The sequence below is a fragment of the Ceratosolen solmsi genome, unplaced genomic scaffold (genome assembly GCF_000503995.2).
Source record: "Ceratosolen solmsi marchali unplaced genomic scaffold, CerSol_1.0 scaffold35, whole genome shotgun sequence".
NCBI classification, from domain to species: domain Eukaryota; kingdom Metazoa; phylum Arthropoda; class Insecta; order Hymenoptera; family Agaonidae; genus Ceratosolen; species Ceratosolen solmsi.
Window position 1 is genome coordinate 3,555,909 of NW_011948423.1, and position 25,360 is coordinate 3,581,268.

The following is a 25,360-nucleotide window of genomic DNA, read 5'->3' on the forward strand; positions in this document are numbered from 1 at the left end:
GTAGTTGCTGCATGGAATGAAATAACTCTCACTTTTTACGATATCTAGAAATCTATCAAAATGTAATTCAAAATGTAATTACTATTAATAGTCAATAGCATTATGATTACTTAATTTATGTACATAAAATCAAATTCTTTTAGTTTAATTGATGCATAAAATTTTAGAATAATTATTGCCTAAGAATGTTATAAAGCGGAGAGCGGTATACATTTGGATAACGCGGGACTGAAAAACTTTATGGGAGCAGGGAAAGGAATTTTATCGAGATGAGAGCATGATGGTGGGAAGATATGTATTTTTCACTTTATCCTTAACAGTGTTGGGTGTTTCGTCTCTCACCCTTACTACCGATTACTTTTTACACTCGCAAAATTTTAACAATACATAATACTACGTTTTCAACGATGTGTACCCCTCTCCCCTTTTTTCTTAATCTTTATACATATGTACACGTAGTAAGCTGTGATTGGTTTTGGATGTTACTTTTGAATAACTATGTTCTTAAAAAATGTTATTTAACAAATAATTTACGCAGAGGTCAAATTGTTCAATGTGTAACACTGACAGAACAGAGGCACATACACGGGCGCTATGTCGCCCAATTGTGTATCCTTGTAAATAACGTCGTTGTGTTGCAGATGCTTAAAAGAGTAAAAAAGTCGCTATAAAGCATCGTGCGTATTTTGTTTGCGAATCGGATCTCAGTTTCCCTTTTGTCCTTTATTATCATGAATGTAACCCGTTCTACTTTATCTTTATCTTATTATTTTTTATTGTCTTTATTATTATTATTATTATTATTTTTTTTTTTTTTTTTTTTTTTTTTTTTTTGGTTTTTTTTTTTAACGATGATGCCTCGGGGCGAGTGCTCCAAGAGAGGAGACTCCTCCCTTTTTACCGAAATTATCGCCAACATCAAAGGATCGTAGTCAATACTTTGACGAAGGAATAATGAGGCGTATTAAATTATTTCAATGTATTATTATCAACTTAGAAAAAAGTTATTGATAACTTTTAAATTGTGGCTTTTGTTTTGATTATCGGATTTTGTACCCCAGACACAATCCTCCCTCATCCCAATTTGATCATATAATTGTCACAGACATATATTTTCTAAATATGATTGCCCGCCCGGACGGTGCTGAGAGGCGGGTAAAGCACGCAATTAAACATAATCCATTACATTTAGTGTTTGTAAAAAGTACTTTATTCAAATAATCTCTCATTATTATACAAGCAATAAGTTTTAAGCTTATTTATTTATTTACAATGTACAGATTAAGTGGTGTCGATGCTTGTAGACTGAATATCGATAGTTTCAACCAGTCCGTTGCCAAGAATGTAAAAATCTTCGATCATTGCTGATACGTTTAATATCAATTTACCATTGTCATTCAATTTGTGGCAATGTACATTCGTGACCTTAAAGTCTCTTTCTTGGTTGGTCAGCGGTCTTAATAACACTCCTATAACACTGCCGCCGTAAGTATCGTGGAAGAAGAGAGCAAAGTCGTTGTAAATACTCTGTAAAGAAATGGAATAATAATGAAATATTGAAATATTGAAATAATGAAATAATGAAATAATGAAAAAACGTTCCTCGTAAAACGGTTGATAAAATGAAGTGTAACTGTGTGAGCTTTATCCTTACAACTGGATTGTACTACTGATTAAATAATAAATAATTGTCTATAATTTAAGATATAATACGATCATTTTAATGGAATGCGTTTGATTTCGATCGCGTGATAAGTCATTTCTGTGTGAAATTTTGAGAAACACTCGGCGCACTGCGTGTCTTATTACAAATCCAATTCACTCTGTAATTCCTTATGGCCTTTGTGCTTCTCTATATTGAGAATAATTGAGCGAAGTCCGTGACGAGGAAATTTTAATGCCATAAATAATCCAAAGCTTACCCTCAAATTCCACATAAATATTAATATCTGCCAATCTAAGATGTATTTGTATGTGAATTAATAATGGCTATTTGACGCCAACTTTTAATATTTTAATCGCACGTTATAACGATTTAATCATCAATCGTCAATCTCGCGCCTTTCTCTTTTCCCCGTTTACATTGCACGCCGTCCAATGTGGCTCTACGAGGGCTTAATATGCATTTTATTCGTGGAAAAACAAGAAGAGAAGGAAAAGTAAAGCATAAGACGATCGTTGGAGCAAAGGGTCAAAACATTTCCTCAAAAAATCCGATCACTTGGCCCATTGTTCATTAAATATTCAATAGTTGACACGATTGGCATTTCTTCCATTAAATACGCCCCACCAATTTATCCATTGAATTAATTATCCATTTACCATCAGATTCAATCAGTACTTATCTTTTGTTATTCGTTATCTATTATTGTCTTGTAAAAAGAAAGAAGGCAATTATAATACCGATAGTGAAAATTTCAACAAACAAAAAACGAGGCGACGCCCTTGTTAATCGTTTTTGCAAATAGCCACTTTAATGCATTGCAATTTGCCGACTGTGCGAGCGGATAAAATGCGAAGAATAATGAGCATTTCGTGTCAAAAACAATAATCGGTAATAAGCTAAGGAAGAGGAGGAGACGAAGGAGAAGAAACTCCCGTGGGGAACACTCTTTGTCCTTAAGTGAGAAATGCTCGTTTTAGGTAAGATTTCGCGAGTACGAAACATAGTGGTCGGGCGGGGCGTGTATTAATGGGATTTGTTGATTGCAAAGTGTTGGTGGGCCTCGCAACGAATAGGCTCAACAGGCACTTTCTTTCTTCGATCGGGTGTAACGAAAGCGATAATCACAGCGGCGGATGAAGCGCCTCTCATAACCAAAAGTCATTCGATTAAGTATAAGTATACTTATACTTATACGACGTATACTCTCCCACTCGCCCGCGCGTATGGAAATTCTTAAGGCTTTATCAGCCTATCGTTTAAGCAGACACCGAGCAACGTCTCGGAACTTCCCCCTCGCCCTTTGCTCGGCCAGTGAAAGTATCACTGTGCGGGCTCAAAGGCTGGCAAAACTGTACTCGCGCTCGGCCGCTCTCAAATACACCTCCAATCACTGCAAGCTTACATTGAGAGAATGACGGGGAGCGAAAATGCGCGAAAAAGAGGCAAAATGCCAGGAGAACAATATGGCGGACGTTATTTGTCCCGAGAATTATTGCTAATCCCAGGCATAACACCCGACAAAAGACGGCAAAAACTGTATAGCTGCGCTGGTCGCTAGGAGAGTGTCGAAGACGAAGAGGGAGAAAAAACAACGACAAAACAAAAAAAAAAGAGAAAGAGAGAAAAGTCGTCGGAACCTCGTGAGAGCAAGCAGCCGCCAAGACTTACCCTCAATTCTCGGAGATACTCGGCGACCGGAACAAAGTCGACGACGGGCATCTTCGTCACGTAGTTGTTCTTAACCGGCAGCAGCTCGACAGTAGGCAAACTGTCGTCCACGTCTACGGCTTGGAATCGCCGGGGGTTTAACGAGTCCTTGAGCCGAATGAGACAGTCGTACTCGGCGAGCGAGGGCACGAAGAGTGAACCACATAGGAGACTCGTCGCTTTCGAGAGCTGTATCTCGACGATCCGGAGTACCTCCTTCGAGAGGTCGCTTATGCGGTTGAGGATGAGCGTGTTCGGGGCCTTCCGTGTCCACGCACTCGAGCGTCTGTCATAGGGGGTGACGATGAAAAGTGGCGGTAGCGTACCCATCGACGTCCCGAAGTAGTTCTCCACGTCCACGGTCTCCTCGCCTGCAAAGTGTTAACTTGGTCATCGGCTGTTCGTCCTTGCTTTATAACAGTCGTGATGCTTTACATCGACGAGCCGCGCGTAATAATGACGTAATAACCCCGTCTGGGTGTAAGTGGGGGGGGGGGGGGGTCGGGGAGGGGCGGGTCCCCCCCCCCCCGGGGGACATAAACGCCCCACCCCCCGGAGGACATAAACGTATTTAGCGGAAGCGAAGTCAGTGGCCATTGTTGCGCTTATGCAAGTGGAATGGAACGCGAAAGAGTTGCTCGGCTCGTTTAATTAAACCAACGACCAAAGCCGGTGGCCTGGAAAATGCATTTGGATGGGAAGACAGAGAGTTTGGGGGGGGGGGAGCGAGTCCTCGCTCAAGTGGAGAGAAGGATAATGACGTAGGATGGCAATGGCTGTGGCACAATGGCTATTCGACTTTGAAATTTCAATATCGTCGTGAGCGATGGGTTTTTTAAAGGTCTGTTGCGACGTCGTCCCATTAGATTTTGATAGATAAAACGGATGGAGAAGTTTTAATCGGCCGTTAGGATGACGCGATAACAAGATTATTGTATAAAATAGAATTATTAACGGGCGCATTAATGGTGAAAGGCTATTAGTGGATGAATAAATTTTTTGGGAATGCGATGAATGCCAATACTGTGTGCGTAATATACACGATGAGAAAATTGAATGTTTGTAAAGGATGAAATAAGGGAGAGAGTTGGGAGATGGACGAAGCGTCATTTTGTTTTTATTTATGTTTTTTTTTCGCGTTATAATTTGAGCTATTCATTATGAAGGAAATGTTAATGTTGTTATTGATGAATGAAGTTATGCGTACGAATGCGAGATGTTCCATGTTTCCAAGTTCTATTGAATATAAATGAGAAATCAGCGTTTGCACGATTGGCGAGATGAATGACGGGACGTACCGTGCAATCATATAAGGATGTTAATAATCATAATAAATTGTTTAACTCTTGCTATTTGTGTCCGTTCGTTTATTTACTTCCCAATGACAAAACTAAAGACTACCCTGATTTTAATTATTGACACTATATGTTTTAGGGGATTAAAGATGACAAAGAACACGCTGATTACGGTCAATTACGATTTTAAGAACAAAAAAATAGGGGAGTAAATTTTGTTGTCCCCCCCCCCCATCCCAGCAAAATAAACCGGTCGATTAAATTAAAATTCCACGACTTTTATCGTGGAGAGTATGAAAGAGTTAAAAATACCAGATATTTAAAAAAACTGTTCGAAAGTTATGTTCCGAACTAATTTGCCAACTAATTTCGATAAATCGGTGATCTATTCCGGGCGAGGGAAATTCGATTATGTAATAATTTTCAAACATTATCCAATTGCCCCAATTATTTATAAACGTCAATAGCCAGTTTGTAAATGCGAAGGACAAGTGCAACGCATAAATTTACGGATGGCGCAAATTTTGCATGATAAAAAACTATAAAACCCTTCCCGACGTAAGTTGTAAAAGCAATGTATTTGCACAGACTTTCTTTTCCTGTTTTATAATTTTAGGTAATTTTAGGCTCAAATAAGGTATACCTTGTAATGGGAGCATTACACGCTATTTGCTCGGTAACTGTTTTACCAGGTCATAAGAGCTTGGAAATTATTTGAGAAAATTTTATCGAAATTTATAAATTTTCCAACTTTTCTTAAATCATCGTATAAAATAACGTAAATTATATTTATAGTGAAAATAGTAATTCGAAATTTCAAGAGAGTCCAATTAAAGGTCAATGAAATATAAAAATTTATACTCAAATACACATTTACGCGATTCTTTGAACTATTCCATCAGTTTTCGTTATCTCATTATTATATAAAGGTCCTTAATCATTAATGTCCGTCCTTATATAATTTTAATAAAATTTAATAAAAGTAATTGAAATTCACATGCATATCTTGTCTACTTGATTAATTGCAAATAGGATTATCGACAGAGGTATTAATAAGTTTTTGAATTTTGTTTTGAAATGTTTATATAATTTTACGATAAGATACGATAAAAGCGTCCTTTATCACAGTTTAAAAATTTTTTTACCTTCGCGTTTAAAACGTTCGATCGGACGACAATCAATATCGAAATCAAAAATAACCTGATTATTATTTAATATGGTTTAAAAAATAGGTGCGTATTACAGCCTTGAAATATATTGTCGATTAAGCGACAATTTACATTGTTCCAGGAATATCAATAAAAATTGCCTTTTTATCATCGCTACGTATAAAATGCAATAAATGACAAATTCAAATTGTCTTATAATTTTTCAATTAATCAAACTTCGAAATGCTGATCGTTTATACGTGGAGCATGTTTATAAACATTGTAATTAAGGATATAATTAATTGAGTAGACGATGTTGGTAAAAAATTTGTATTCGTCATAAATAAGGAAAGATCATGTAAGAAATTACGTCGGAATATAATTATTACTCGCGAGGTGTAGAATTATAGAAGGCGAACGTGAAAAAAAAGTTTATTCGAAAATTCCTTAAAAAAAAAAAAAGAAAGAAAGAAAGAAAGATAGAAAGAAGAAAAAAACAGGACAAGAAAAAGAAGAAAAAAGAGACGAGGATAAGAATTCGTGAACGACAGAATCGAGAATCGACATAAGAATGTGACAGATTTTCTAATAGGCAGGTTTCAAGAAATCTTTAATTGAAATTTAAATCTGTTTATATCTGTATGGCTGTATATACACAATTTATATTAACATTATTATTATACATATGCCAAGGATTTTGAAGGATCGAGTACGATTCATTGAATTTGGAAATAGACATCTCGATAAGATCATTAATTACTAGGCACATGCATATATTGATTAAATATAAAAATTACCGTCTAGGGCTTTCTCGGATGGTTGAAGAGTAATTTCATAGATTATGATAATAGTACACATACATTTGGCTCTAAAAATTTTACGAATAAATATAAAATATATAGAAAAGTCCCCAGTGCAACACACGCTATTTATAATTTATTGACAATCGTCGTCGTGTAAAGAGATTAATTTATTATCTCTTTCATGAAATTCATTGGCTAATATTAAAATTAAAGCTATTTTAATTGCCAATACGATATATGATTCGCGAAGAATGTAAAGTTGAACTATTCGTCAAAGTTTTTCTAGTTTGCAGAAATATCTCACTCTGCATTGTTTCCTACGGTAACCAACAATTTTTTTTACCGCTCCCTTAACTTCTCCCCAATCCCCAACCCCCAACCACCAACCCCTGCCCTGCTGCCCTGCCGCCCGGGCTTTCATTTTTTCTTCAAAGACACTGTAAGCGCTTCAATGAAATTAAGCCCGTTTGCATTATATTGTTCCCGCTCACTTACGCGGAGTAGTATTTTAATTAATCTCGAAAGCAATTAGTCGAAAGATTTTCAAGAGCTTTAACAAGTCGCGCAAACTCACGGATGGATGGTGAAAAATATTTATTCGCATCATGAGAATGTAACTTGGTCTTCTTCAACACTTATACATTATGGTATACAACTAAACAATATGCGCCATTAAGTAAGAAGTAAAGTAACTGGGTCAATTGATTATTTTGACTAATTACTAGCAGTGTCCAATAACTTGTCACAAATACAAGTACATTGAATTGTAATTTAATTGAAAATTAATGCGGATATTACGATATTTAATTAAAATAGAAAAGCATGACAGACGGAATGTCAAATATTAGAAACAAAAAATATATTGTCAACTATTTGGATAATATTCTGTCGAGAATCGAATGTGCATTCCCATAATTAGGGGAGATTTATATTTGACGAAAGATAATAAATATTTGCAAATTCTGCCACGTTGAATACGTACGCGCGACACTCGATGTTGATATTCGCTCGAGAACGGGGCGAAACTGGACTGAATCATAAGCACATAAATTACAATATTATCCTTAAGGACATCGTAAGTTTATTAACGCATGCTCGTACGACTCACCCCTCACTATCCACTAAGCCGCTCGAAGCTGTGCTCGTTTGTAATTTTGACGGATATCCGTCGTCTCTGTGTCCCTAGCCCCTACACCACACACGCGCACACACGCGGTAATAAAAGCCCATTGGGCAGCACGAAAATTTGTCTCCACCCTCGACAAATAGGAGTGATTACTAATAGTACAAGGAGACAGACACGTACGTACGCGCGTTTGCTTCAATAAATAAATCCAAATCCCTGGACCGCCCACGGGGAAACTAAGAATTACATTCGTTGAAGAGCATTAACCGCCCAATGATTAATCAATTCTCGAATGATAAATCGTCGTAGCCTCCAACTTATTTCTTTCTTTTCTTTTTTTCTTCTTTTGTCGTTTTATCACCCATGCATAATGTTTCTAGCCAACGTGACCTTTGATTAATCAGAGATTTATATCAAATTAACATCAACTATAACTGACGAATTTGCCGAAGCTTTCACGAACGAGCTTAGCTATCGTATCGGGAATGCACGTCGGCTCTATCGCCAAAAATCCTTTAACTATCCTTCATGTAAACCAACCGAACCGACCAAGTAAATAATCGTACGGAGGCACAAGTTCCGGCCACTTTGTGATATAATGTACAGCATATGATTTACGAGTGGCTGATTTGCGAAACTCCCGAGCTAACGCATTCGAGCTTGGAGCTTCGAACGCGTCGACCAAGTTCCGAAAAAATAGCACGAGCCTCCTCCCCACTCTCCACAGTCTCCAATGTTGAGCGCACCGACATCCTCGGCTTACGTCTAAAAGCCGTCCAAACGAGTCCAAACGAGGCACGATAAAACGACGACAGACTCACGTGTCATCTCGTTGTTGAAATTGACGAGGACGGGATCGGTGCTCCAGTGCTCCCGGGCGAAGGACTCGAGGAAGCGCAAGAATGCCACCTGCGGCTGCTGCACGGACTCGTAGGGTAGCGGCTCCAGGTAGATGGCGGCCATGAGCAGTTCGACCACGATGCCCGGCATGTGGGACTCGTCGATCAGCTGGGACGAGAGCCATCGCTTGACCAAACAACAGGCTGGACCGAACGACGGCTGCTGTCGGTGCAATCTGTCGGGATGGACGCGAGGAATTAGCTCACGGATTTCGACGTCGCGACATAGCGATGAAAGTCGCAGTAACGGCACAATCGTAATTTCTCCATGGCCTTGGGCTATCTATCTATTTATTTATTTGTTTACGTGCTTTGAGTGTGGATATTAACAAGTGCCGTACGAATCATCGCTCATTGCTATCTAATGGACATTCAAAGCGACGGTTCTCTTTTCTAAATCGGTCGTGCTATTGCGTTCATTGCATGAAATAAGTTATTCGCGAATTTATCCATTACGACGATACAAGGATAAGTGTCTCCGTTAAAGAAAGAAAATCGAAAATTATATATAATATATATAAAAAATAATATGTTATTGGCTCGTTCCTTACCCGGACAATGCGCCGGTGATTTTTGGCAAATGGAAGAGCTTCGCTTCCAATTCCATCGATTCTTCGGTATCCCGATACTTCTTAACGCCATCCTCGTCCGTTAACTGCTTGAGCAGGCCAATCTCCTTCTGACTTGCTATTCGAAGCCGAAATGGTAAGCCATCCTAGTTAAAGACAATTATATTAGCTTAGCTAATATTTATGGCTAGAATTTTGTGTGTGTGTGTGTGTGTGTGTGTGTGTGTGTGCGCGCGCGCACACGCGCGCGCAAACATCTACTTTGAGAATTCAATTATTGGCGGAGGATGAATTCATGGGGCCAAGGACCTCTTAAGGAGCTCTTGTGCTTCGAGCATCCATGAATTGCTGGGCAGCGGGTGAAAGCACGGTCGAAAGTACCAATGCTAAATCCCCGAGGATGCTTGTAGTAAACGCGGCTAACCTTTAGGACGTCGATGTGATTGAGGGAGCCGTGGGCGCTGAGCTTGCTCTCTTTCCTCAAGTTCTCGGCGATTTGGAGGTAAAAGGCGGCTTTGGTCATCCGTAGAGCCTCGAGCTCGTCGGGCCATTTGCCACTGATGCACATCTGCAGGACCGCCTCGATCGGCTCGTGGTAGAGGGGTAGGTCCTTGGGTTCCTCGGCGAGACGCAGATGGGTCTTGCCGGCGATGACGTTGACACCGTCCGCTCGGCAGAACCTCGCCAGGGGCGGGAAGACGGCGGTGTAACGGCAGACGGGACTACAGCCCTGGACGCCGCTTATTTCCAAGGGCAGATCGGTCAGATTTGAGAGCTGCTTCTTCAGGGAGTCAAAGAGCACGATAGCCTGGAGCGAAGCCTCCTCGTTGCTGTACTGGAATGCCGGGACTTGCACCTGCAATCGAAGTTACCGAGCCAAATCAGGTTTTGTAATTATTACGCGTTTTTCGCGCAAACTAATGGAGAATAATGAATAAGTACGAAATAATGAATGTGCTCGGCGCGTCTTGATACGCATTACGGCGAACTAAGCAAAATATCGAGCTGCCGCGTGTGTAAGTTTGGTATAACTTTTGTGCACAACTACGTTTACAAATGTGGCTTTTCTCGTTGAATATTACGATGATCGGATGATCGGATGATGGGGAATTTTATTGTCTTGGATAGCTTTACGATGCATAAATTTGATCAAAACCCAAGCATTCTGTCGTTAATGTGTTCGCGCGTAAGTGCGCGCGTGTATGTAATGTAAGAACGTGTGGTGAATTTTAAGGAAATTTAATCGTCTACTTAGTATCTAACGATGTGGAATTTATTTCTCTTTTTACGAGCTTTAAGGTAAATATCATTGTAATTAATTGTCGTTTATTATCGATGGCCGCTGCCGCACTGGCATTTAATACGATTAAATCCAATTCCTTGGGTCGAAAGATTAAAATAAATTACCTTCTTCAGGCTCAGGAATTCCTCTATTTGATTAGATAAAAAGAAGAAGTGAACCTGCTCGAATAAGTAAAGCTTCTGTTCGAGTAAATATTTTATAATTTGTTGAGGTACTTGACGTTTCTCGGAAGAAGTTGCATTCTCGTTTGCCCATATAACAGCCTCGCAAACTGTGCCGTCCTTGAATCTTCGAAGCTCCGATTTATCTCCCCAAAACTTCCTGAACGCGTGTGCCTGCCATTGAAAATAGAAATAGAAATAGAATGGTTGTAATTGATGTAATGGGAAACTCGAAAGGAGAAAATTCTGCGTATACGCACTTCTGGTAGATTAGCACCTGGACCCTTTTCAATAATGCTGAAACAATAGTTTGGATTCAATTGAAAGCCAACGTGCAGTCTGTCGACGTCGTCTGGAATTTCTTGATTCAATTCCCACTCTTTTAGTTTTCTCGGGAAAATATTGATCAACGATATTCTATTTCCCAGACCTTCCTTTAAAAATTTTGAGATAAATTTCACTATTTGAATATACTTGTTGGAGCCAAAATTCAGTTCGCTGGTATTGTCGCTGTTTGCTTTAACAATATTTTTCAAAGCTTTCGCATTGTAGAAGCTGCGAATTGGACAAAAAGAATTTTTAATCGCTCAGCTCTTAAAATGTTATATCGTTATTAAATAAGACAACATTCTTACCAAACAATTTGATCAAATATATTGTAAAAGTTTACTTTTCGCATGAAAAGTATTTGAAAGCCATTGATGCGGGTGTTGTTCAAGCACTGAAGTGATAATTCGGCTTGATTTGCAATCCACTTGAATGTATCCCCGACTACATTCGATGCTAAATTGTGATATCCAGTCGAATCGAGGAAAACACAATCATAGTATTTATGATAATCGACAATTCGCTCTTTGATTTCTTCGTCTCGACACAAGCTTATGCCCGACTGGCACCAATTGACTTGAGCTTTTTTAAAAGCATAAAATTTATTCTATAATAATTTTATCAATCTCACACTTGTATAATAAACAATTGTAAAGTATAAAAAAATCTTTTAAGTAGCCAAACAATAAATGATATAGCTATACTTGGTTTCGAATTGTTGTTCGTTTAATTATTTCTTTATGTAAAACTTATAATTTATCTTTTTATGAAGATGTATATATCTCTCTCTCTCTCTCTCTCTGTGCGTGTGTGTGCGTGTGTGTGCGTGCGCGTGTGTGTGTACATAAGTAAGTATTTAATATATAACAAATATAATTACCCAAATACTGCCATGTATTTCTGACAATTTGATAACTACTCATAAATGTATTTAATTTTTTTGTATACAACAAATATAAAACGTACATTGTAATAACATGACCATTAAATGTTTCAAAATTATTACTGAAATCTCGTTGTTTTAACCATATTTTTAACAGTATAATACCATCTCTTATATTTGGATATTCTTTGATCACTTTGATATTGTGAACATTTGCCTGCAATGTCGTTAGATCGTACATAATTGTGCTATTATAATGCGGAGTTGGCGAAGTAGTAACTGAAACTGAAAATTCGATATTCCAATTATTCATAATAAATTTAAATGGTTCATAATAAGATGTCGACGTGTATCATAAAAGAATATTTACCATCGTTATCGTTACTTTTGAAAAACCAGTTACTCTTTACGTTATTCTTTTGGGGTATTAATTTGGTCAATGGGAAAGTTGTGTCTTGTACAACTAGATGAGCATAAACGACGCAGCGTTTGCTTAATTTTCCACTTGGAATGATTTTTAATATAGGATTCGAATGATTTCCCATAAAACACATGCTTTGCACTAACTCCTTGTCCAGTTTGTGGCCTATGAAAGCCAGATACATAGCTTTCTTTCTCATGTACACATAATTCTTCGAATCGCTTCTCCTAAATAGACTTCGAGGCATCTCTATCAATACGTCTATCGTAGCGTCAGGACCAATAACAGTATCTATCGCGTACGAACCACCTACCATAATTTTCGAAGGTGTTAAGAATTTGAAAGTGCCAGCGCAGTCGTTGGGCAACTTTTTCATGGGTATTCTTACATCGCAATCTTCGAACAACGTATCGTTATTTAGCTGAAAGCATAAGTATTCGTTAAAACTAGCCATTCGACTATTAATATCAATCTACACGGCTTACCTCAATTTCCACATTATCCTCCATTGAATTTAAATGGTTTTCGAATTTTTCGAACCACAGCTTAAATAGCCTATTATATTTATCCGATACTTTAACAGCTGAAAGAACCTCCTCGATCTGTAATCTGAACAAATTCGAATGAAACAGATTCTCAGTTTCTCTGAGTTGATTGAGCTCCTCCACCGTTGGTCGCTTATACAAGTCATTCTTCTCTTTACTCCTCTTTTTCTTCGGCTTCTTCAAATCATCCGTTCCCTTCCTCTTTCTCCCATTTATCCCAGGCACACGATCATTCTCCAGCTCGTTCTCGGAGCTTACAATTCCTTCCGATTCCATTATCTCGCTTTGCTTCCGATCCCTCTCAACCACACCCACGCAATCCACTATCATAAACAATATTTTCCCAACATACCCAATTCGACGCCTTAAATAACAACGTACGATGTGTGCTAGATTTAAAAGGTTATGAGCACAAATAATTAACAGCCACCTAATTCAACGTAGCAGTCACCTGTACGCGCTAATTGTCCAATAATCACGCACTACGATGTATTCTCTCGATCCAACTCAAATTATATTAAAATTCATTTAAAGTCCCACACATGAAATTGCAATATTATACGATCGTCGCTCTCGGCAGCCTGTCGAACGTGTACCAACGAACCGCTTAACCCACGCACGTGGCCCAAACTCAAAACCTAAACCTTTCTCGTACATTGACGGATGTATCATGACGGGAGCACTCCCGGTCATAATACGGTCAGTATATCATCTACCTTATCCTCGTACTCCTTCCATTCCGTTCCTCCTCCTCCTCCGCCGCCACCGCCACCGCCACCGCCACCGCCACCACCACGTTTTAACGATCATTCTACAACTTTGCAGTAGTCAGCCTAAGAAAACCACTATACTAAAAAAACCGTATCGTGAGTTAAAAAAAAAAAAAGTACCTTTCGGACTCGGTGTGGTATAACAATAAATCCAGATAATACATTCGCGTCGATAAAATTGGCTTCCGCAGGCTCACGATCCTAGTTGGGATCAACTCACCACCGTTGGACAATCAATAATATTCATAATAATAATAATAATAATAATAATAATAATAATAATAATAATAATAATAATAATAATAATAATAAGGTGATTTTGGCCAAAACATAAATAAACTTTGGCAGCGCGGAGAAAGATAGCCTCGTTTGAACAATAGAGGATATCGCGGCTCGTCGAGGCGACACTGTGTTACGCGCAGGCTGCCAACTTGTTGCGCGACAAGCGGAGTTTCGAGATTATTTTGTATGTTTGGTGTGGTGAGGTTGGCAGTTGTAAGATTGGTGAGCAAAGAGGTTACGTAGCATCGCAAACGCATGTTACGGCTGCGAAGGAGTTAATAAAACGATTTGATAAAGCAAAGAAAAGAGGGGAAAGACGCTTAGCGTGAATGATAGTTTCGACTTAGGCGATAATAAGGCCGAGCCGTATTTAAAAAGCAAGCAAAATGCTAAGTAAAACGAGACTGTTTCGCAATGTTGCGACATTAAGGGTAAGTTGTTGAATGCCGGTTGCCGGTCGTTAATTCAATTTGTCTAAATTAGCGTTCGATGAATATAAATTGCAGAATTGTTTGGGTGCGAATGCGGAGTTTGGATATACGGGGACGTTGATACCGCCGATTCAGATTCGAGAAAAATCGCTGGCAACCCCACTCAACACTGTTGTAATGTTCGTTCCACATCAAGAGGTAGTTGGATAGTCAAAGTCAAATGATAATGAAAAATAATTTATTGAACGTAATTCGATACGTGTATACATACATGTGCATATATATATATATATATATATATATATATATATATATTATTATTATTATTATTATTATTATTATTGCATTGTACGATTGTTGATTATTAGGCATGGGTCGTTGAGAGAATGGGAAAGTTCCATAGAATATTGGAGCCTGGTCTTAACATTCTTATTCCAATAATTGACAAAGTTCAGTATGTTCAAAGTCTTAAAGAAATAGCGATAGACGTTCCAAAACAGAGCGCCGTTACATCAGGTAAAGATTGCAAAATTATATTCTTACGAAATCTTGTTCTTACGCAAAAGTCCAGCGATGGCTTGGAAGATAACGAGCGACAAAGATGTTGTATCATTATTTTGCGAATGCTTTTGGCTTTATTCGCAAATTATTATTTCTATTAAGTTGTTGCGCTGGTAACGATTGTTGACGTTTGCCCGATAAAAGTCTATTGGTCTCTTTCAGATAATGTGACATTAAATATCGATGGAGTATTGTACTTGAGAGTGAATAATGCCTATTTAGCGTCTTACGGAGTCCAAGATCCTGAATTTGCCATTATACAGTTGGCGCAAACTACTATGAGATCCGAGTTGGGAAAAATATCTTTGGACAAGGTTTTTCAGGAAAGAGAAGGTCTTAACGTCAGTATTGTAGAAAGTATAAATAAAGCGAGTGAAGCGTGGGGAATAAGTTGCCTTCGTTATGAAATTCGTTAGTTATTTTACCTCTGACTTATATAATTGTCTTATCTATTGTATTGTATTTATTTTTGCCATAAAAAATCTATTTTTCCAGGTGACATAAAATTACCAGAAAGAGTGCAAGAAGCCATGCAAATGCAAGTCGAAGCTGAAAGAAAGAAAAGAGCTGCCATTCTGGAGTCTGAAGGTATTAGGGCTGCCGATATTAATATCGCCGAAGGTAAAAGACAGGCAAAAATTCTTAGCTCGGGTAAGTAATCGAAATACTTTGTTTCCTATTTTGACACATTTGACTGCATTTCGCCTTGGCAGTTTAATTAACATGACAGGCGTGAATTTCCAGAGGCTGAAAAGCAAGAATTCATAAACAAAGCTAATGGAGAGGCTGAGGCTATCCTAGCTGTGGCAACGGCACGTTCAAGAGGTTTGTCGGTAATTGCGAACGCTTTGAATGTTTCACGTGGACATAATGCGGCTGCGCTTATCGTTGCTGAACAATATATTCAAGCATTCGACAAATTAGCAAAAACAAATAATACCTTAATCGTTCCTAAGAACGTCAGCGACGTGGGCAGTTTCGTTGCTCAGGTAACGATTATTTACTAAACTCATTCTATTCTCTTAAGCAAGTATTTATTAACTAAGCGATTGTCTATTGTAGGCAATGTCCATTTATAAACATGTGATGCCTGGAAACGAACCAATTCAGACTTCTGAAAACGTTACCAAATATCAACAACCCGAAAGATATGATGTAGAAACTACAGATGATTCGTCCTACGAGTACTTTAGCGATAAAGAAGAAGCAGAAAACTACAGAAGAAAGAATCACAACAAAAACTCGACAAAAAGAGTCTAAGAGTCTAAGATGACATTATAGTTTATGCAAAATTGTCTTTGTAAATAAATATTTTTTCTTTTCATTTTTTCTAATAATAAAACACAACATGCATTTACAAATTGACTATCGACATCTTGCTGCTTAAATAAAATAAAATAAGATAATATGTGTATACTTTTTAATTAAATCACTCGATTATTGTTACAAGTTTTATTGTCAAATAGATAACAATGAAAAAAATGATAGGAGATAATTAATAAAATTAATAATTATTTTTTCTTTTTCATATGAATATTGACTGTTGGCACTGACATTGAGTATGTTTCTTGAGATATTCTGTTTATATAATATAAAGCCACTATAGAGAATATAAAACAAGTTGTGGTTGCGACTCGATGTATCAAACCAGACGCCACCAACGACACAATTAACGATATGAAAACTGTAAAATAAAAATATAATTTTATTACATTCTGCGCAATGAGTAACAAAGCACACATACATCCGCATCCCATACCTTCAGGAAGTTTTAACTGGAATGACTTTCCAAACAATACAGCCTCTAAATTGCCAAAAGCCGTCAAAAGAAATAGAAATATTAACGATCCCATGTACCCTCCTAAAATTATATGCAATTTAGAAGAAATCAGCCAGGTTTTGTACATTTGCATTCCAGAAAATAGCAGCACCGTTAAAATAGACGATAGGATAAGGGAAACCTTGCTGGTCACAGCTGGAACCCAAATTTTTTAATTATTCACCAATCAATGACGATCACATCGTTTATTAAATTCAAGAACTTGGTTTATTAATGACAATCGCGCTTCGATTTATAGGTTACAAAATACAGTAAAATTGTTTACATTACTAACCCATCTTTTACGCTATACGATTTATCCTCGTAATTCTCAATGGTAAAGCTTATATTTTAATTAGCCGATAGCACCTTCATCAAACTCGTACAATTAAATAAAATCATAAAAACTTTACTATTTCTCCTTTCTTAACTTCGACATTATTTGTACTAAATTTCACATGCAGGAATATGTTGACTGACGGCCGACGTGTCACTACACCAATACATCTGCACGCACCGAAGAGTTCAGCGACGTGAATCGTTGACCGTCGCCATAAATTTATGGGTAAAGCACATAAATATGCATGTGTTTGCCAAATTTGTACAGCTCGATTGTTGCAGGCTAATGCATAAAACCGTATCGGTCCTTCCCAAACTCATTATTATCTTTACGTCGGTTGAGAACATTAATGTGACAACTTAACGTGATTGCTGACTCTATAGGCTAGCGAAAATGACTCTATTATCTATAAATCAATGCCGCACAAGTGTATTTATTATTGATTATTACTGTAAATATTGTCGATTGTTTTTATTTCCTCTCGTTTAGTTTATTAACATCGTCAATATTATTATTTACTTGGGCCATTTAAATTTTAGAACAGGCACTTGTACGAGCTAGTTCCCGCTTATTATATACTTAACTCCCCCGATCGTTCATTCTTATTACGTTAAATGTAATTTCATAAGATTGTCCATGAATATTATGAATGAAAGTACATATTTGATAATCATTTTCTATTCTAATTTTTCACATTATAATATCCATACGATCGTATTAACTGTAAAGGTTTTCTTCTTTTCCATTTTTCAGCTTAATACTCACTATAAATGTACTTTATAAGCCTTGTGGCTTTACAATGTTTATTTTAAATTTCTCGAATTTAGTAAGTTTTTACATAATATTACATTAAATAATAATACAATAAGGAAACGAATTTCCTTTTATTGGGCAAATTAATTTAAAAAAAAAAAAATTATTTTATTAAGAATAATATTAATAATCGTGCAATTTTGTAATCTGCACAACTTAAAACGTATTTCCTAATCCTTAATTACCCATTACACTGCGCATTCTGTTGCATTTTCCCACACAATAAATTTTTTTTAATCAACATTTAAAAATTGATTTTTCACCGTCAACAAATAAACTATTATTGGATCGTGCTTGCATCACACTAGGTTAATCCTGCATGTATGTATAAAAAAAATACATGTAATCAAGAGAAGAAAAAAGCAGAAAAGAAAAGAAAACACCCTCGACAAACATAGACTTTTTTTTAATCAATGACTTGATTAAGCAAAAGCAAATCACGTTTGATGTTGAAAAATATCAGCTAAACACTCAATATAAGGGCTACGTGGACAAAGATTCTATAATGAATTAATGAACTGCCGCTTTCCCAAATAAATCATAAAATATCTTAAATCAAATGAAGATCAAATCTTTATGAAGATACCAGTAAATATAAATGGAGCTTCACGTTACTAAAATAATTAGTTGTTAGAGAAACGTGCCATTACAATTGTTGATTTTCTTCTTCGCCAATATATATCTTTATATTTGTATTGCATGGAAATTTGATGATGTACAAATTGTCGATACAATTTGAGTATTTTCATGGCAGCTATAGCACGTCTATGAAAAAAAAAAAAAATACAATTTTGTTCAGAAAATATAAACTTTTGCAATTTTTGATGAATGTTTATTTCATGTATTATTATATTTACAATATTTTTTTAATTCGGAGTATTATATATATGTATGTGTGTGTGTGTGTGTGTGTGTGTGTGTGTGGGCGCGCGTGCGCGCGTGTGTGTGTGTATATATACATATATAAATTAGCACTGATGAGGTCACTTTTTTTGATTGCTTGATCGTCTTCTAAAGTTTCGCTGTTGTTATACAGTTTGAAAATTTTAATTTGTAAATTTATATGCGTCTGTCGCTGTGTGTGTATATATATATATATATATAATGTATAATAATAATAAAAATTATTATTATTAAGAGTGAATGGGAATAAACGGAGGACTATTTGAAACAAGTTATAAATATGTTGGTAGTGCAGTTTTTGTATTTTTTATTTTTTATCATAGACACAGAGATATAAGTTTTTCGGTTGAAAAAAAAATATTATAAAAGTTTTATTAAAAAATTTCTCCTTCTTCTCAAACGTTCATTATTTCTTTTAAAATAATAATGATAAAAATTCAGTATGACAATATATATATATATATATATATATATATATATATATATAGCGATATGAAAGGTTACTTGGCAAGTAAAGTTTATTATAAGAATACATTTATAAGAAATATAATGAATAATGACTATACAATATTCATAATGTGTGGTCACGTATTCAGAAAATTGGATAGATTTGGTCCGCGTCCATTTATAATAAAGTGTCAGAATATCATAAATTTGGCATTGTTATGTATCTTGTTCGTTCGAATATAATTTTAACATTACCTTTTCCTCGCCATGTGTATTTTTATCTAAATGTGTGAGTCTCGTGCATATTTGCTTAATGCACGTATGAATATTATTTGTTAATGCATATGCGCCCGTATGCATACACGTATGCCGCGTACTTTCTTTACGCATGATGTGTGGGTGTGCGCGTGTGTGGGTACGCTGACCGTGTACATATGTCGTGCGAGCGAGTGCGCGCATGCGAATATGCTCCCATAAAATTAAGAAATATATGGTGTTTTTTAACTTTAACTAGGTGTACAGTAACGGTAGTAATAGTTAATATTGACTTGGATTCTTTTGTCGCCGTCAATGAATTTTATTTTAAATAAGTTTCATCATCATATTTAATATGCCACTATAATGCGTTTCATTGCGAGCTGTGCGAATAATTTTTGGCAAGGCTCAAATTTCATATATGTATAAACTATTTATGCATTTATATATTAATATAATCATTTATTTATATATTTATTTATTATTCATTCGTCGATTGATTTAGATGTATATTATAATTGGCGCTCGGAGAGTTAATAAGCGCATGAAAATATTAAGTAATTGCACTAATGTGTAAAGCGCGCCTAGCGCACTCTTCTTGTACATTGTATTTTTTTTTTATTTTTTCTTTATTTCATGTAATCGCTAAAATAGTACCCGTCATTTAACTTCGTCTATGTATGCATATTCATATACATATATATGTTTTTTTTATTATTATTTATTTTTTTATGTTTGGGAGTGGTTTATGATTCGTTTTTATGTGGAATCAACAATGAATGCCCAATGTGCATAAAAATAAGATGAAGAGGGAAACGCATCAGTTGGGATCATTTATTTTATATAATCATTTTATATTTTATTTCAATTTATGCTCTGCTAATAAATTAGAATTTGATTTTAATACGAATATATAGTTATATATAGATTTATATAATCGAGATATAATATACAATATAATAAGGAGTCCGAGACATAATATGCAATAAACCTCCAATATTCTTGTCTCGGCTATATACGCACTATTCTCTGTCACTCTCATTAACTCAGACGAATACATCTTCTATCATCATTTACTATATATAATAAAATAATGGAAAAAAAAATAGTTAATACCTTTCATATTTCGCGCGCGCGCGTGTGTGTGCGTGTGTGTGGGTGTGTGGGTGTGTGGGTGTGTGGGTGCGTGTGTGTGTGGGTGGGTGTGGGTGCGTGGGTGGGTGTGTGCGCGCGCGCGCACACGATACAGTGTTTGTGCATATCGAGTCCATACACGTGCAAATTTGCGCGTCTGTTTTACCTCGTATGATGTTCGTGCGTGTGCCGCGTTCGTGTTCGCGTATGCGCATGTTATGTGTGTTTGCCTAATAGTATGTCCCAGGTGCTCGGGCATGTGTTTCTGTGTGATCGCGTACGTATGCTATTTACGAAATGGAAATGACAATAAGAAAAATGTTAGGCTGAACGACGTTTTTGCGATTGAGAAGAGTAATAATATTTTTTGTACCAATGCCGAGACCCTATGGATTCGTAGGCCATGTCTATATCGATCGGTTTGACAGAAAAGTAAAATAAAATAAAAGAAGAGAGAGAGAGAGAGAGAGAGATAAAATGGCGCGTGCAATAGAATATAATCTCGATTTGTCCGCCAGCGGCAGCAGTGCGGCTTTTCTTACATTACACTTCTCTACCAACTCTTCTGTCCCCTTTATTTTTGCTCCCGCATTCTTTTTCGCATTTGATCCTTTGTACACAATAGAGTCGAGAGACGATGTGCACGAAATACTTCGGTTTTTCTTTCTCTCGGACTTTTTTTCGACACGATATGCCACGACACACGCGATTTATTGCACGCGGTCTTGAACATTTGACCGACACGCGCTTTCTTTATTTGCTCATTTTTACTTTAATACTTTATCACAAAATACTATAACTTTCTTCTTAAGTTTAATCCTATTGGGCTAGAAGTTGCTGCAAGTATACTGAATAATGTATCTAGAATTTACTTTCCTACGCACTGTATAGTTGCAAGACTAATAATTATTTATGTGTGCCTTATTTACTTGATTCCCCTTAAATTTTTTCTCTTTATCATTATTAATTATTTATTATTATATATTATTACTACTGTTATTATTATTATTTATTATTTATTATTATTACTACTATTACTATTAATATTACTATTGTTATTCATATTTAATATTATTAATAATCGTCCTTTATTTACCCGGCAACTAATTATTCCTGTATAATATACGCTAGCGATTAGAAAAATTTATATTCGACTCGATAAAGGAGAAACGAATGGAAAGTATAAAATACAAAGATAGAGATTTTAATACCTCGTAATAAGTCGAAATTATCGTAACGAAAATCGAGTACGTAATAATCTTTATGTGTAATTTTATGTTTGCCTACGTGCCTGTATATTTGTGTACGTGTGCCCTGCCCTGCCCCGCCCCTCCCTCTGTCGCTCCAACCCTGTACGTGCGCGAATGCATGTTCTTAATATAATAAACTTCTACACACTTTTCATAGCTCTAGATCGAGGGACAAAAAATTGTAAGAAAATGCATCTCTTGCATTTTCCTTTTCGCTCGGCTGGGTTGACATGTACGCTTTATTGCTATGTACTGATATGAATTGATATCCAGCATCAAAGCCAAATCGTTTGGACCCGTTGCGTGACATGACGTTTAATAAATATCATCCTTTTTTGCGCCTTATTATAATTTTCGTAATTTTGATGAGGATTTATGCCACGTGTTGTACCGCCACATCGCACAGAATGTATGGCACTTACTTACATTTAACATTATATTCTTTTTCTTTGTAAATAATCGTTTTTCTTTTCTTGAACTTACGTTCTTATATCTTAAATAAAGATCCTGTATTGTAATATTTCAGGTGTATCTACGCCTGTGTATCTGTGCGCCTGACTATGGTGCAGTTAACTAAAGTGATTGATTGATTGGTTGGTTGGTTGGTTGGTTGGTTGGTTGGTTGGTTGGTTGGTTGGTTGATTCATTGATTGGTTGATTGGTTGCTTGGTTGATTGGTTGGTTAATTGGTTGATTGGTTGGTTGGTTGATTGGGAGTTTTAGAGTAGTTTACCACAAGTTTATTTGGATAAGATCGATACTTTTTCTTTGCTGAACTCGAGGCATAAACGTACGCGGACTGAAAATTGACTAAATGTTTTATTGAACGGCGCACCATTTGCATGAACTGTGTACAAAGCTTGTTTATATTTGTAATTCCTACCCGTTCAACGGATTGTCCCGTGTATGTATATATACATACATATTTGTACCTGACTTTGATTATTTATCTGTCTCTGTTACGAGCACGCGAGTAATGGTCGGTTGTGCGCTTTTCTTTCGTGAAAACCAAAATATTCTCGGAAAAGAATATCCTACTCTTCTGCGCATATATTATAAATACACGCGCGCGCACACGCGCGCCTATTTATATATATATATATATATATATGTGCGCGCGTGTACATATATGTGTGTGCGTGTGCGTGTGCGTGTGTGTGCGCGCGCGCGCGCGCGCGTGTAATTTGGTATCTACGAGAGCCTCCTCATCAGCCTTTCACTGCTTAAATCAATTTTCGTTTTTTGGTACATCGGGACATTACCGAGACGAAGTCAAAGGTAATTCGGTCGGCCGGTGCAGCAGAAAAATTTGAATGTCCCGCGCAGATATGAAGGATGCCTATTTGGTCGATTTTCCCATCGCAAGTTTTTACGGGCGCCGTTGTTGCGATTAAGACGATTAGCCGCTTCCTGGAGCGCGACTGGCCGCTCTGTGGACAGTATTAAGCATTTGTTTGGTCGGTAAGTAGCTTCACCTCGGCTCTTCCGTGACTTTTATTTCCTGACTTTTTTTCAGATAATGCCAGGAGTGGCAAATCCAAAAATAAAAGTAAAGAGCATTTATTTTAGAGGTAAGTCGTTTGAGGTGAAAAAATAATTGACTGTTATTTTCATTACGGGGCTGTGATGGAATAGAGCCACGTTATGCCAATAAATTAATTAATAATACTTTGAGTATGCAATTTTCTGTTTAGTGGATAATTAAAACTTACGTCGACAACTTTAAGAGTTCGAAAGATAAAAAGGTGACATTCAAACTTTTAAAGCCCGAGGAACTTTTTGAATCTACTTAATAGATTCTGCTGAATATAGTATATAATATGCCCTATGTGCGTGTCGTCGTCGGGTTTGTATTTTTTTCTCGTGAGAAACTGTAAACACGTTTAAAGAGATATTTCAAGTAAAAATTCTATAATCCAAGATATTCCTCGTCTCGTCATAGAAAATTGTTATTATTATATGAATTTTTCAATGAATTCGTTTGTTTCGCTTTGCATAAATTTTTTTTTTTTTTTTTTTTTTTTTTCCCCTCAATGCATTTTAGTTTCGCGTCAAAAACAATATGATGTTCGAGGGTCCGTTAGCGTGATAAAATTCTATTTACAAATGCAATATTATAATATAAGAAACTTCTTTCAAAAGAACGTTTATACTTTGTGATAAACGGTGATTTCACCGTTAATAGGTCATGAATATCATAAATCCGTATTACAATGTCGATCGGAATCACGAGCAATGGTTTTATAAGTTACCGTCTAATTAAAGCCTCCGTATCTACGCGTATAATTAATTATAAATGTTAACAAATGAAGCTGTTTGTATTCTTCTGAAATAATGAAAATCATACACACATCACGGGCGCACTCGCGCACTCACACGCACACCACATCATATTGTGTTTAAGTATTAAGTTTGTATTGAGGCGTAAAATAAAAAGAGTTTCATATATTTCTTGCTACTAATCTTGAATTCGTAAGAGATACTTTGTTACGATAACAGCAACGACTTGTAACACTTTTAATGTTAGCTAATAACGATAATAATACTATAATAGAATATCCAAATGTTTACTCAATGCGTGCATAAATTAAAAGTAAAAAGTTGGTAAATATGTTAGGGGTTGAAAATATTTGCAGGGTTATTTTCAAGAAATCGCGAGTAATAAACTAACTCGGACGGCCGATTTCAATTTAATGTGAAATTATGAAAGCCAGTAAGTCCGTAATCCAATAATTTCGATAACTCGTTTAAGAAGGAAGAGGAAAGCTCGTTCCCTGGTGGTTGGCTGCCTCCGACGGAGTTGCGGATAAAAATGTGAAATAAAGCTCGCTGGAGGTAGGGAGGAGGGAGCAGTACCTGTATCAGCTTCGGATTGCGGCATAAACTCTTGGAGCTCGGCTATGAGGGCACTGATCTCCTCGGAGTCCTTCTGGATGCTGCAAAGCTCCTCCTCGTTGAAGTCCAGCGTTATTTGCTTGCAGAAGAGGATCTGAGTGATGACGTTGCTGATATTCGACGGACCGGATTTGCTCTCTGGAACGAGTTTCATGGGGGGGGGGGGGGCACGCGTGTACATACACGCGAGCGTGTTTCGGTCAATGTATAGCAATTTGAGTGGATTGATAAAAAAACGGGAGTTTTTGGCGTGATCGTCGCGAGATAAATTAACGAGATTGGATTGTGCAATGATGTTTGGCCATTTATTTCGCTATTACTGTGTAATGAGATTGACGGATGAATTGAATGGCTCGAATGACGGGAAAAATATTCCGTCGAACGTTGTCGGGGCGATTACTTTGACTTTAACATCTCGGATTGTAGATTGTACGTTTAATCACAGTTTTAATCTGTTCTTTTAATATTCCGCATTAATGTCACAGATTATAGTTAGGTAAAAGTTTCTTCTCTCTTTCTCTCTTTCTCTTTTCCTCTCCGCCCCCCCCCCCCCCCCCCAACCCCAACCCCCAAAACCCCCGTAGTCGCAACTCCCCCCCTACCCCCC

At 36.8% G+C, this 25,360-nt stretch overlaps 4 protein-coding genes across 4 annotated transcripts; 1 reads left to right on the plus strand and 3 right to left on the minus strand.

Annotated features, from left to right (window-relative positions):
* Nucleotides 1-1,142: 1,142 nt before the first annotated feature.
* Mat89Ba (nucleolar protein 6 Mat89Ba) lies at nucleotides 1,143-13,269 on the minus strand. The gene is made up of 11 exons (XM_011499527.1): nucleotides 12,794-13,269; nucleotides 12,258-12,729; nucleotides 11,885-12,172; nucleotides 11,313-11,586; nucleotides 10,938-11,232; nucleotides 10,621-10,851; nucleotides 9,638-10,069; nucleotides 9,196-9,359; nucleotides 8,567-8,820; nucleotides 3,335-3,744; nucleotides 1,143-1,527 (listed from the first exon to the last, which is right to left on the minus strand). Exons 1-11 carry the CDS (start codon nucleotides 13,181-13,183, stop codon nucleotides 1,282-1,284), a joined length of 3,456 nt encoding a protein of 1,151 aa, XP_011497829.1. The 5' UTR covers nucleotides 13,184-13,269; the 3' UTR covers nucleotides 1,143-1,281.
* Nucleotides 13,270-14,095: 826 nt separating this feature from the next.
* Stoml2 (stomatin like 2) lies at nucleotides 14,096-16,207 on the plus strand. Its single transcript, XM_011499528.1, has 7 exons — nucleotides 14,096-14,336; nucleotides 14,412-14,534; nucleotides 14,705-14,852; nucleotides 15,060-15,308; nucleotides 15,393-15,548; nucleotides 15,642-15,886; nucleotides 15,960-16,207. Exons 1-7 carry the CDS (start codon nucleotides 14,292-14,294, stop codon nucleotides 16,155-16,157), a joined length of 1,164 nt encoding a protein of 387 aa, XP_011497830.1. The 5' UTR covers nucleotides 14,096-14,291; the 3' UTR covers nucleotides 16,158-16,207.
* A 95-nt stretch (nucleotides 16,208-16,302) lies between these two features.
* Nucleotides 16,303-17,186, minus strand: LOC105362167 (protein KRTCAP2 homolog). Its single transcript, XM_011499529.1, has 3 exons — nucleotides 17,012-17,186; nucleotides 16,657-16,872; nucleotides 16,303-16,581 (listed from the first exon to the last, which is right to left on the minus strand). The coding sequence occupies exons 1-3, from the start codon at nucleotides 17,013-17,015 to the stop codon at nucleotides 16,409-16,411; spliced, it is 393 nt and encodes a 130-aa protein (XP_011497831.1). The 5' UTR covers nucleotides 17,016-17,186; the 3' UTR covers nucleotides 16,303-16,408.
* A 5,846-nt stretch (nucleotides 17,187-23,032) lies between these two features.
* Nucleotides 23,033-24,907, minus strand: dcma (decima). Its single transcript, XM_011499837.1, has 2 exons — nucleotides 24,715-24,907; nucleotides 23,033-23,288 (listed from the first exon to the last, which is right to left on the minus strand). The coding sequence occupies exons 1-2, from the start codon at nucleotides 24,905-24,907 to the stop codon at nucleotides 23,131-23,133; spliced, it is 351 nt and encodes a 116-aa protein (XP_011498139.1). The 3' UTR covers nucleotides 23,033-23,130.
* Nucleotides 24,908-25,360: the final 453 nt, after the last annotated feature.

Coding starts and splice junctions, on each gene's coding strand:
- Mat89Ba (XM_011499527.1), bottom strand. CDS start 13,183: ATGATAGTGGATTGCGTGGGTGTGGTTGAGAGGGATCGGAAGCAAAGC. Junction 8,821..9,195: donor ATCACCGGCGCATTGTCCGG/GTAAGGAACGAG, acceptor CCATCCCGACAG/ATTGCACCGACAGCAGCCGT. Junction 1,528..3,334: donor AGTATCTCCGAGAATTGAGG/GTAAGTCTTGGC, acceptor ATTTCTTTACAG/AGTATTTACAACGACTTTGC.
- Stoml2 (XM_011499528.1), top strand. CDS start 14,292: ATGCTAAGTAAAACGAGACTGTTTCGCAATGTTGCGACATTAAGG. Junction 14,337..14,411: donor GCAATGTTGCGACATTAAGG/GTAAGTTGTTGA, acceptor TATAAATTGCAG/AATTGTTTGGGTGCGAATGC. Junction 15,309..15,392: donor TTGCCTTCGTTATGAAATTC/GTTAGTTATTTT, acceptor CTATTTTTCCAG/GTGACATAAAATTACCAGAA.
- LOC105362167 (XM_011499529.1), bottom strand. Junction 16,582..16,656: donor CCAGTTAAAACTTCCTGAAG/GTATGGGATGCG, acceptor TTTATTTTACAG/TTTTCATATCGTTAATTGTG.
- dcma (XM_011499837.1), bottom strand. CDS start 24,907: ATGAAACTCGTTCCAGAGAGCAAATCCGGTCCGTCGAATATCAGCAAC. Junction 23,289..24,714: donor GCAATCCGAAGCTGATACAG/GTACTGCTCCCT, acceptor TACTGTCCACAG/AGCGGCCAGTCGCGCTCCAG.